Source organism: Pristis pectinata, chromosome 6 (assembly GCF_009764475.1).
Source record: "Pristis pectinata isolate sPriPec2 chromosome 6, sPriPec2.1.pri, whole genome shotgun sequence".
In the NCBI taxonomy this organism is placed as follows: Eukaryota; Metazoa; Chordata; class Chondrichthyes; order Rhinopristiformes; family Pristidae; genus Pristis; species Pristis pectinata.
The window spans coordinates 49,359,742-49,372,833 of record NC_067410.1 but is presented as its reverse complement, the minus strand read 5'-3'; the positions used below and the strand labels follow the sequence as shown (position 1 = coordinate 49,372,833).

At 41.6% G+C, this 13,092-nt stretch overlaps 1 protein-coding gene across 3 annotated transcripts in view; it reads left to right on the top strand.

Annotated features, from left to right (window-relative positions):
- Positions 1–13,092, top strand: part of dock3 (dedicator of cytokinesis 3) — an 822,502-nt gene that overhangs the window by 683,553 nt on the left and 125,857 nt on the right. For all 3 annotated transcript variants that reach the window (XM_052017225.1, XM_052017226.1, XM_052017224.1), the window contains exons 29-31: positions 2,045–2,120; positions 2,940–3,040; positions 3,408–3,466. In XM_052017225.1, the coding sequence (XP_051873185.1) occupies positions 2,045–2,120; positions 2,940–3,040; positions 3,408–3,466 (236 nt within the window). The remainder of the gene's footprint in view (positions 1–2,044; positions 2,121–2,939; positions 3,041–3,407; positions 3,467–13,092) is intronic.

Below are 13,092 nucleotides of genomic sequence, written 5' to 3'. Positions count from 1 at the left end.
CAGTTGAGGTCCCTCAGGATCTTATGTTTCAGTCAAGCCCCCTTTCACTCTTCTAGATTCCAGCTGATACAAGCCCAGCCTCTCCAACCCTTCTACATAAAGCAATCTGCTAATTCCAGGTATTAGTTTAATAATCCTTCACTGAATTGTTTCCATCTTATTAACATAATTAAATATGGAGACCAATACTGTACACAATACTGAGCTCCAGATGTGGTCTTACAAATGCCCTACATTACTGAACTATAATGCCCCTACTTGTAGTCAACTCCTATCACAATGAACGATAACATTCTGTTAGCTTTTTTAATTACTTGCAATATCTGAACACAAGTGTTTTGCAAATCATGCCCTAGGACACTAGTTCCCTTTGCATCACAGAGTTTTGCAATCCCTCGGCATATAGATGATTTTTTTTGTTATTTTTCCCGCCAAAATGTAAAATTTCACATTTTCCCGAATCATACTCCATGTGCTAGATCGTTACCAACCCACTTAATCTATCTATAGCATCCTGTGTAGCGTCCTTATATCCTCTTCACAAAATAATTTTCAAATCTCTCTTTGTTTCAAAGGAAATTTAGCAGCCCTACCTTTGGTGCCTTTTATATAAATGTTATTGTTGAGACACCGGCACGAATCCCTGTGGTACCTATATAGCCCTATATATAGGAGGGAAAAGCAGAGCAGTGATAGTTGGACAAAAGGGGGGAGATGGGGTGGGCACAAAGTGGTGATAGGAAGATACAGGTAAGGGATAGTGATAGGCAGGTGCAGGGGAGGATGGGAGAGCAGATCACTGGGGGATAGATAAAAGGTAAGGAGAGAAGGGGAAAAAAAGAGGGGGAGAGAAAAGAGAGATGGGCTAGGGAAGGGAAGAAGAAGAGAAGCATGGTGGGGGGGGGGGTGTTGTGGGGAAGGGGGAGTGGAGATTACTTAAAGTAGGAGAATTCAATGTTCATGCCGTTAGGCTGCAAGATTCCAAGGTGGAAACTGAGGTGCTTTTCCTCCAGTTTGTGCTTGGAATTCTCCTGGCAGTGGAGGAAGCAGAGGACTGACATATCAGTGATAGTATGGGAGGAGGAGTTGAAGTGACTGGCAATGGGGAGATGCAAATTGCGGTTACGGATAGTGTGCAGGTGTTCTGCGCATTCCAAGCAGAAACTGGAGGAACAGCACCTCATATTCCATCTTGCAACCTTGCAGCCTAACAGCATGAACATTGAATTTTCTCACTTTAAGTAATCCCACCCCCCTTCTCCCAACACCCCTCCCATAATGCTCTTCTCTTCCCTTTTCTAGCCCATCTCTCTTTTTTCTACTCCCCTTTTTTTCCCTTTCTCTCCTTACCTTTGACCCATCTCCCAGTGATTTCCTCTCCCCTACACCTGCTTATCACTATCTCTTACTTGCAACCACCTATCACCACCTTGTGCCCACCCCACCTCCCCTCTTTTGTCCACCTATCACTGCTCTGCTTTCCCCTCCTAATTATTGTGCTTCCCCTTTCCTATCTTCAGTCCTGAAGAAGGGTCCTGACCCGAAACATTGACCACCTACTTTTCTCCACAGCTGCTACCTGGCCTGCTGAGTTCCTCCAGCATCATCGTGTTTTTCATCTAGATTCCAGCATCTGCAGTCCTTTGTTTCTTTAATCCTTGTTTAATTCATCTGATCTATCCTTGTCCTCCATTATTAATTCCCTAGTACCATTTTCCTAATCCCATTTTTGTAACCAGCATTGTTATGTAATGTCATAATTATTAACAATGAGGAGAGCAGTTAAAAGCATCTTCATTTTACATGGGATTATTAGAATATAAAATGATTCACTGCAAGTAGATTTTAAGGCAGAGACAATAACATCGTTATAAAAGAATATATATGTGAAGATAAATATGAATATACAGAGAAATTGAAATTATGGTTACAGGCAATGAGTTAGCATCAACACAGATGCAACAGGCTAATGGTCATTTGATTGTGGTCGGGTTAATCTAATTCTGAATGGTTGTGGATTTACATTTGGTCATTTATTTTACAGTATCATTGTTACCACTGTCCAATACCTGTCTCCAGCATTACACAAGAACTTCACAGAAACAGACTTCGATTTTAAGGTGGGTTTGTTGTTTATTTAAAACAAAAGATGAGAACAATATCTGAAAAAAGATTACAAATTATTTCATTTGATGATCATTTTTAAGGCATATTTTCTTTTGGAGCTTTCTCTAGATGTAAATTTATGCATCATTGTTTCCATGTAGAGATTGAAACTGTGCATAACTGATTTTAATGCAATTTTAGTTTGAGAGCTGGAACTGTAGATCACTCTGGACATCCCAGACTAAGCAAGAGGAAAATTGAACTATGTTTCCCCTCCTCAGCTTTTGAACATAAGTGCTAAAATATGCTCATATAGACATCAAGTGACACTTATACTGGTTATGATACTCCTTATGATGAAATATTCTGTCAGCACTGGGTTTAAAATCTAGACCTCTGAATGAAAATATAGCATTAAGTATTATTGAGAGCTACAGTTCCCAGAAGTGTTCAATGGTAAAATGTGGGAGAGATTAGAAAGCCCTCCAGACAGAATTTTGGCACATGCCTAAAGATCAAAGTACAGATAAACAATTCGCATCCCTCATCTATTTCCATGCAGAGTTCATCTAAAATGCTCACATTCACTTCTACCAACTGAATGAATGTCTCAAGTTCTTCCTAGCGCCTGTCTTAAATTATCTTTGTCCAGTTTAACCTAAGCTCCTTTGATATAACTTGAAGTATGTCGAATGGCCTGTTTCCATGCTGTATCTCTGACTCTGTGATTCTATATCTGCCTTGTTATTAAATTAATAGAGCATTCTGACCTGGTCCTAATTCAGAGACTTCAAAGCTCATTGGAGAGTTTTCATTATGACTTGTTTCTGCAGGTGTGGAACTCGTACTTCAGTTTGGCTGTTCTATTTATAAATCAGCCAAGCCTTCAACTAGAGAATGCCACTCCCGCCAAAAGGAAGAAGATTCTGGATAGGTGAGTGGTGTCAATTTTGTAGTCTTCCATTCAGTACAGAACAGTGTGGGTTTTGCCTGCTACAATAGATCTTGCCTGCTGCATTGAGATTTGCAACTTCATCTGGAAGAAATGTACTTCATATAAGATGGGCATGAGATGTACAACACCAGGGCTGCCTCCAGAACACTCTACGCTGAAGATGCATTTCACTGTGTGTTTCGATGTACATGTGACTAATAAAGGCATCTTATCTTACCAACTTTCTTTTCTATTCAATGATGAGACTAATCAATGAGTGATTGAATTGGCCATCTTTTAGTATACATATTTACATTGTGTTGTCAGCTTTGGCCTGATGCGTTTTTCCATATTCTCTCCTTGATAGATATGGTGACATGAGAGTGATGATGGCTTATGAACTCTTCAGCATGTGGCAGAATCTGGGTACGTTCAATGTCAATTAGAAATTTATGATGGAAAACTGATGAGGGAAATGCAATGTGAGACTTAAATGCATGAACTGTCATTTGTTAATTGATAACCTATGGGAAAGACTAAAAATCATTGTGCAGCTGTAGCAGGAGTGAAAAGAACAAAGGGGAAGTTAGTGAGGAAATGGTAATTGAGCCTCAATTTAATCAAGGACACCCCATTGCCAATGAAGAAGGCAGAAGCCAACTCTTGGCCTTGCCCAGCATGCCCAACAAAACCAGGAGTAACTGCTTCATAACATTTTGGGAAAACCATGACATAAAAAAGTGATTACACAAATCATTCAGATAATAGGTGTGGAAACTATTGCTACAATATGGAAGCAGGAACAGTATCCTGAGTCACCAATTAACACAAGAAGTGGGATGAAACTGTTTGTTCTTGCACTTCAGAATAAGCAACTCCCACCAACTTATGGACTAAACAAACAGGATTTTTCCTGGCACATTCATGCACTACTCTACAAGGTTGGTTTTAAGAATTGCCAGGTAGATGAGTCCTGGCAGGCGTCAATGACTGGGGAGTCGTGTGGTTCTACTGCATTGACAATGTGTAGATGAGCATGCAAAATACAAGGGGACAGTAGCTATTTTTCATATGAAGTTATCTGCATGTGCTAAAACAGCAGTCCTATGAGGATAGGTAGCCAGTGTTTGTGTACTAAGCATAATCAAACGTGTGCAAAATGAGATAAGAGTTTATAGGGCTTCATATTGCTTAATGGTTTGAGTATGGTCCGCATTGACCAGGATTCTGTCTCAACGGTCATTCAAAATGTATCCTTTTAATCAACCAAGTTGAATAGGAAAAAAAACAAAATATTTCAGCAGGACTTAGCTGTCTAAACCCACTTTAAAGAATGAGGGGGCAAATGCACTGTCGTATTAGTCACTAGTTTAAACTTAGGTAGATCTTGAGTAAGTGAGTCAGTGTGTGAGTTAATTAATCTTAATCAGAACACTAGGACAGTCTCTACAATTGGCTTCAGGGTCCCTTTTGTTGTCCATCTCTTTTACTGTTTCTTTTGCCTCAGTTTGTTGATCCAAAAGTTAGGGAACTGGAGCTGGGGCTTGATGGACTCCAGATCATTTGGGAGGCGGAGGGGTCAATAGACAGGTTACAGGGAGGCAGTCACATCAAGATTGCAGGATGCAGGTAGCTGGATGACCGTCAGAAGGAATGGGAATAGGCAGTCAGTGCAGAGTACCCCTGTGGCCATTCCCTTCAATAACAAGCATACCACTTTGGATACAACCTACCGGGGAAAGCCATAGCGACTAGGTTTCTGGCACTGAGTCTGGCTCTGTGGCTCAGAAGGGAAGGAGGGAGGAGAGCGATAGTGATAGGGGATTTATTGGTGAGGAGAACAGACAGGATATTCTGTGAACGAGAACAAAACTCCCGGATGGTATGTTGCCTCCCAGATGCCAAGGTCAGAGACGCTTCGGATCAGACCCACAGCATTCTTAAGGGGGAGGGTGAGCAGCCAGAAGTCATGGTACACGTTGGTACCAATGGCATAGATAGGAAAAGGGATGAGGTCCTGAAGAGTGAATATAGGGAGTTAGGAAGGAAGCTAAAAAGCAGGACCTCAAGGATAGTAATCTCTGGATTGTTGCTTGTGCTATGCACCAGAGGGTAAGAATAGGAACATGTGGCAGACGAATGCGTGGCTGTAGGGTTGGTGCAGGGGGCAGGGTTTCAGATTTATGGATCATTGGGATCTCTTTTGGGGAAGGTATGACCTGTACAAAAGGGACGGGTTACACCTGAACTCGAGAGGGACCAATGTTATTGCGAGCAGGTTTGCTAGAGCTGTTGGGGAGGGCTTAAACTAAGTTGGCAGGTGGATGGGAACTGAAGTGTTAGGTCAGATGATGGAGCAGTTGCTATAAAGATAGATGCAATGTACAGAGAGACTGAGAAAGGATAGGCAGTGGCTAGGATATAAATGCAGTCAGTTGGATGGGTTGAAATGTATTTAATGCAAGAAGTATTAAGAATAAGGGTGATGAACATAGAGCATGGATTAGTACATGGAATTACCATGTTGTGGCCAGTACAGAGACTTGGCTGTCGCAAGCGCAGGATTGGCTGCTTGATATTTCAGGGTTTAGATGTTTCAAAAGGGATAGGGAGGGGGATAAAAGAGGGGGGGCGGACTGACATTGCTAATCAGGGATTGTATCACAGCTGCAGAAAGGGAGGATGTCATGGAGGGATCGTCTATGGAGTCAGTGTGGGTGGAAATCAGAAGCAGGAAAGGAGCAACCATTCTTTTGGGAGTATTCTATAGGCTCCCCAATAGCCACCGGGACACTGAGGAGCAGATAAGTAGGCAGAATTTGGAAAGGTGCAAAAATAACAGGGTTATCGTCATGGGTGACTTCAACTTCCCTAATATTGATTAGCACCTCCTTAGTGCAAAAGGTATTGATGGGGCAGAAATTGTTAAGTGTATCTAAGAAGGATTCCTGACACAGTAATGTAGAGGCCGACTAGAGGAGAGGCCATACTGGACCTTGTATTAGGCAATAAACCTGGTCAGGTGACAGACCTTTTGGTGGGCAAGCATTTCACAGATATTGACCACAACTCCCTGATCTTTAGCTCAGAGATAAAGGGGGAAACATGTGCCTGGAGGCAGAGGAGGTAGGGGAGGTCCTTCAGTGTTCACCAGGGAGAGGAACTTTGATGAATGTGAGGTCAGCCTCGAGCAGGCTAATGTGCTGGAGCATGTTGAGGTTGAGAAAGAGGTAGTGTTGGAGCTCCTGAAAAACATTAGGATCAATAAGTCCCCAGGGCCGGACGGGATATACCCCAGGTTACTATGGGAAGCGAGGAAAGAGATTGCCGGGGGATTGATGATCTTTGCACCCTCCTGGTCACAAGAGTGGTACCAGAGGATTGGAGGATGGCAAATGTTGTTCCATTGTTCAAGAAAGGTAATAGGGATAATCCTGGGAATTATAGACCAGTGAGTCTTACGTCAGTGGTGGGCTAACCTTTGGAGAGGATTCCCATGGACAGGACTTATGTGTATTTGGAGAAGCATAGTCTTATTAGGGATAGTCAGCATGGCTCTGTGAGAGGTAGGTCATGCCTCACGAGCCTAACTGAATTTTTTGAGGAAGTGACAAAACAAATTGATGAAGGTAGAGCAGTTGGTGTGGAGTATATGGACTTTAGTAAGGCATTTGACAAGGTTCCCCACGGTAGGCTCATCCATAAAGTTATGAGGCATGGGATCCATGGAAACTTGGCTGCATGGGTTCAGAATTGGCATGCCCACAGGTGGTAATAGATGGAGCGTATTCTGCCTGGAGGTCGGTGACTAGTGGTGTTCCGCAGGGATCGGTTCCGGGACCCCTGCTCTTCGCAATTTTTATAAGTGACTTGGATGAGGAAGTGGAGGGGTGGTTAGTAGGTTTGCAGATGACAAATGTTGGAGGTGCTGTGGATAGTGTAGAAGGTTGTCATAGTTTACAATGAGATATAAACAGGACGCAGAGATGGGCAGAGAAGTGGCAGATGGAATTCAGTCTGGAAAAGTGTGAAGTGATAGACTTTGGAAGATTGAACTTGAAGGCAGAGTATAAGGTTAATGGCAGGATTCTTAGAAGTGTGGAGGAGCAGAGGGATCTTGGGGTCCAAGTCCATAGATCCCTCAAGGTTGCCCTGCAAGTTGATAGGGTGGTTAAGAAGGCATATGGTGTGCTAGCATTCATTAGTCAGGGAATTGAGTTCAAGAGCCGCAAGGTAATGTTGCAGCTCTATAGAACTCTGGTCAGACCACGCTTGGAGTATTGTGTTCAGTTCTAGTCACCTCATTATAGGAAGGACTTGCAAGCTTTAGAGAGGGTGCAGAGATTTACCAGGATGCTGCCTAGATTAGAGAACATGTCTTATGAGGAAAGGTTGAGCAAGCTAGGGCTTTTCTCTTTGGAGTGATGGAGGATGAGAGGAAACTTGATAGAGGTGTGTAAGATAAGAGATGTAGATAGAGTGGACAGCCAGCACCTTTTTCCAAGGGTGACAATGGCCAATACCAGAGGACATCCATTTAAGGTGAGTGGAGGAAAGTTTAGGGGAAATGTCGGAGGTCGGCTTTTTAAAAACATAGAGTGGTGGATGCCTGGAACACACTGCAAGGGTAGATGCTGAAACAATAGGGACATTTAAAAGGCTCTTAGATAGGCTCATGGATGTAAAAACAAAATGGAGGGTTATGGGCTGTGGAGGAGGGAAGGGTTAGGTTGATCGTGGAGTAGGTCAGCAGAACATCATGGGCCGAAGGGCCCTTACTGTGCTGTAATGTTCTAAAAGCTCTGGTTATATTGCCACCAGATTCCATCATGCCATGATTGCTGGAGTCCACATGGTCACTTGGGGTGGGCTATTTAACGCCGCATCAATTATAAATCTCCTTTTAAGTACTTTCAAGAAGCAGTGGCATCATGTCTCATTCCCTCCTCTAGTGATGAGGCTGTTCACATTGCTTCTGAGCTAGAAAGATCTCATAATTATCATAACAATTTTCTGTGCCTTATTCAATGCTCTGAAAATCTTTGTTCACTTGATTAGTTTAAACAAGTCATATTTTTGTTGATCTTATTACCAAATTTTACTGATTGTTTCTACCCTAGTCCTTTCTTCAGTTAAATCTAACCTGAAGAGCAGTAGTTCTATTCTCCTCATTACTAACAAAGCTACTCCTCTCATGTCTCCACAGTTCCACCTTTAGGTAAAATTATATCAGGAATCTGCATACATCCATGCGTCCATAATGCCCAAAATACATGATCTTTAATTTGAGCAGTTTATAACTACAAAATTTTATATCATGGTACAAAGTTTTTTTTCCACACTGTGGCTGTTGAATTGATTCTGTTGTGCTTTTAGAAATTTATGCTGAATGTCACACCAGATACCATATTGGTGATTGGATGCAAGCTCATTTTAAAGTTCGGCTCTGTCACTAATGTGTCTTAACCTAAAACAGATGAACTCGTATTCAGAAAGGATATCAGAAAATAGGAGCAGGAGTAGGCTACTTGGTCCCCCAAGCCTCCACTGCTATTCAGTATGACTGTGGCTGATCTGCCCCAGGCCTCATCTCTACCCATAACCCCATGGGGTAGATAATTCCATAAATTCACCATCCTGTGCAAGAAATTCCTAAAACGTTCAGTTTTAAATGGCTGCTCCCTAACTCTGTCTCCTCATTTGAGATTCTCCCACTAGTAGAAACACCTCAACATCTACCCTGTCATGCCCCATCACAATTTTGCACGTTTCAGTAAGATCACCCCTCATTCTTCTAAATTCAAAAAAATATTGATTTATCTTCTTGAGCTGCTCATAGTAGGACGACCCTCTCATCCCAGGAATAGGCCTAGTGAATCTCCTTGGACTGCCTCCAATACCAACATAACCTTCCTCAAGTAAGGGGACCAAATCTGTGTCCAATAGTCACTGTTCCCATGTACAGTTGTAACAATGCTTCTCTATTTCTAAACTCCAACCCTTTTGTATTAACAATCAATATGCCATTTGCCTTTCTAACCACTTGCTGCGTCTGTCTGCTAACTTCTTGTGAATTGTGCACAAGTACACCTAGATCCCCCTGTACTTTCCTCATCTTCAAAGTTTATTTCCTATTTAGGTAATAATCTGCCTTTAAATTCCTCATACCAGTGCATGACCTCACACATTCCCACACTGGACTCCACTTGCTAAGTTTTCACCTACTCAGAAACAGAAAGAGCCCCACCCACCCCCCCCCCCCCCCCCCCCGCCACACTCACACTATAGTCACAATCTTCACTAAGAAGAGGGAAGCTTTATTGCTTTCTTTTTGTTGCTAATGAAATTTAAATTATCTGTTGATATGATTCTGCAAATTTTGCTGCTTTCTACAGTTTCTAGTTGCAGGGAGTAATGTAGTAGACACTGAAGGACATTGACTTGACAAAATCCATGTTTGTATTAGTATTCATTCCCTCCCCCTCAATTACTCGAAGGGCTCTCAGCAGGCGGTCATATGTGCTTGCACTCTTCAGTGAACAATTCATTCTGAACCTTAGTAAGGAATATTGTGTAACACATTTGCAGCGAAATCTGCCACCCGCTCCCTCCAAATATACATCAGGGCATGTCTTAGCTTATCAGCCATAGCCATAACCTTATGTATCATATATATATATATCACTTAGTTTTCCAGCTCAGAAAGTATCTTCGTTATCTTGCAGTTTGCCATCCATTGTGCATCAGGGAAGCTACTGAAATATGAATTTGAACATCTGCAGACAGGATTTGATTGTTATGAATATTGCCTGCTCCTTTCTTGATAAGAGTGATTTGAATGTCTCTTAGATCCCCTCTTCTCAAAATGTCATAACCTAAGAGGTACCACAGTTTTTGAATTGTTACCGAATTGATTTTTATTTGTTGTTTTGTCAGAAGGTTGTGATTGTGATCATAAGGCCAGATTCTCTATTTTGCTGGCTTGAAGATTGGCATTGGATTCCTCCACTTATATCACTGCTTTAATGTGACAACCAGTCCATGCACAGCAACCTATCATTGGCATCAGTGGGAAGAGCAATAGCGTTAATGTTTCAGGTCAAAGAGAGCCTGACCTGTGGAGTATTTCCAGTATTTTCTGTTTTTACTTTAGATTTCCAGTATCTGCAGTTTTTTTGATTTTCACTTACGTTGAATTCAGTGCCACTTCTCTTCCAGGAATGTCTAACCTGCAGTTCTGATGAAGGGTACCCTGAAACGTTAACTTTGTTTTTCTTCCCACAGATGTGGCCTGAATATTTTCCAGCATTTTCTGTTTTTGTTAGAATCAGAATCAGGTTTATTATCACTGACATATGTCATGAAATTTGTTATTTTGCGGTGGCAGTATAGTGCAAGACATAAAAATCACTAAAATTACATAAAAATAAGTTACAAAAATAAATAAATAGTGCAAAAGAGGAATAACAAGATAGTGTTCATGGGTTCATGGACTGTTCAGAAATCTGATGGCAGAGGGGAAGAAGCTGTTCCTGGGACTACTGAACAACAAAGATTATCCACTGACAAGCAAAAAAAACTACAGAGGCTATAAATCTCAAATAAAAACAGATAATGCTAGAAATACTTGACAGGTCAGCCAGCACCTGTGTAGGGCAAACAAAATTTCAGCTGTTTTGCTAAGAGTCATTGACCTGAAACTTTAGCTATGTTTCTCTCACCACAGATGCTGCCTGACTTGTTGAATATTGTATCACCAATTGTCAATGTGGTACCTAACTCCATTACACAAGTAATTTATGAATGGGCAAGCATGAAAAAAAATGGAAGCTGTGTTGTTACCATATGTAATTCTGAAATAATGGTTCTGCTGCCTCATCTATTCCAGAGGAGTCCTTCAGTACTGAAAGACAAAGGTGTCATGATTCATTGTTGTCTACTATGTACCCTATACAACTTCTTTATCACGAGGAAACAACTATACATCTAACAGCTGAGCATAATAGGAGGTAGTGGAGGAATAAGGGAGCAGTCAACCAGATGGCTCTTTTTAACTCAGCTAACTCAATATTTGATGCGAATGCAATACCAGTTAACTCACCCCTAATTCCCTTTTCTCCGTTGGCCCTGTAACCTTACCTTGCCACTGTTATTGAATGCGTCGTAGTCTTTTTGGCAATACTATAAAAATAAAAGCCACCATGAAATAAAAAATCCAAACCAAGTTTATAAAGTAGGCCATATTGCATAGAAATATTGACTTGCTGTTCATCTCCTTAAACATTTAAACCTAGAACCCTTGTCTTTAACAAAGCCTTTGGTCATCTATACTAACATCTACTCCTTTAGCAGATATTGAAGTTTAGATACGTGTTTGTTTCCCAATACTCCTCATAATCACATTTAGATGTTCTGTAAAAACGTGCAGTGTAGAAACACTGGAAGATGATGGATGGGCCAGTCAGTGAAATCATAACCATTCTGTGGCCTAACTTCATATACCTGCTTTTGAACAATTCCCTTCATTTAAGAAAAAAATAACCATATAAATGGTTTGTATATAAAGTTATATGCAACCATTTTATGGTTATATTCTTAAATTGATAAAATATTCAGCAAGTCAAGTGGCATATGTGCTTAGATAAACATAGCCAACATTTCATGTTGATGACCTTTAGGGAAACAAAATGTTAGGAGTTTCTCTCTCCACAGATACTGGCTGGCCTCGAGTATTTTTAGCATTATCTGTTTTTATTTGAGATTTAAGACACCTACAGTTTTTTTTGCTTGTCAGTGGCTAGTCTTTGTTGCCTGGCTTCTGTGCGCTTTATTTCTCTCAGTGTTCCTGCAGTCTGCTTCATCTTCGGCAGTCCCCAAGGATCAAGGATGATTTGCTTCTAGTCCAGTTTTATGGATTCAAAGGTGGATGATGAGGCCAGCGTAGAAACACAGATTGGGCAGGAAGCATCTGGTGCAGACAATGAATAGTTTGCGTGGTGGCGGGCCCTTTTTGCCACTATACAGGAATTCTGTGTACATCCAGTGTGTGGAATCAAGGTTCTCAATACAAGTTCTGAATCTACTTTTCAACTTAAGCGGTCATGGGCAAGAGATCCACAGAAGTTAATGCATTTTCTTCAAGGAGTCTTTGAGCATATCCTTGAGTCTTTTCATCTGTCTGCCTAGTAATCTCTTTCCCTGTCAGAGCACAAAAGAGTGTGTCTGCTTCAGAAGTCTGGTGTGATATAGCCTGCCTGGTGTAGGTGACTGAGTACAAATTGAACCTCAATGCTGTGGATGTTAGACTGGGAGAGGACACTTACTTTGGTTTTCTTATCATTCCAGTGAATTTGAAGAGTTTTGCAGAGGTTGTCCCTTTGCTATGCCTTGAAATGCCTGCCATGGGTAGTCACGGTCTCAGTCGCATATAAAAGTGCTTTCCCAATGGATGCACTATGGTTGGTATAGGCTGCAGAAGAAACTGTAGATGGCTTAAGGATGACCTCAAGCAACTGTAAGCCTAAAAAGGTCTGTTTTCATCTGTTTGTTTAGTTGCCTGCCACAAACAAGGACAGTGGCAAGGTTTCTTTGATCAAGGCCTAGTTTGATCGTGAATGTTGTCACCTTAAGTTGCCAGCAGATTTATGCTCCTTAGAGCCATTTTCATACTACTGGGTAGCACCTTAGTAGTTGCAGTAATGCAATGAAGGACAGACAGATGGCTTCCTATGACACCTGCAAACTCATTTCATTTCTGACATCTGAAGCCATGGTGCCATTCTGAGCTTGCATGGTAGAAGAATTAGCTTGTACCACAGGATCAAGAATTTGAGTGACTCCTGGAAGCTGGGACATCAGCCTTCAGCTGCAGCATTATGATTAGATCCATAATGTACTAAATCATCCATCACTTCCATCCTAGAAAGAATGAGTTCAGGTCTGCAAAAAGACATGTTCATGGATTATGCTGGATTCTTTTGTCATGCAGGCTTTCCAGCATGCACCAAGGATTTCCATGTGCATGGGTTCTGTAGCCTGCCCCATCAAAGATC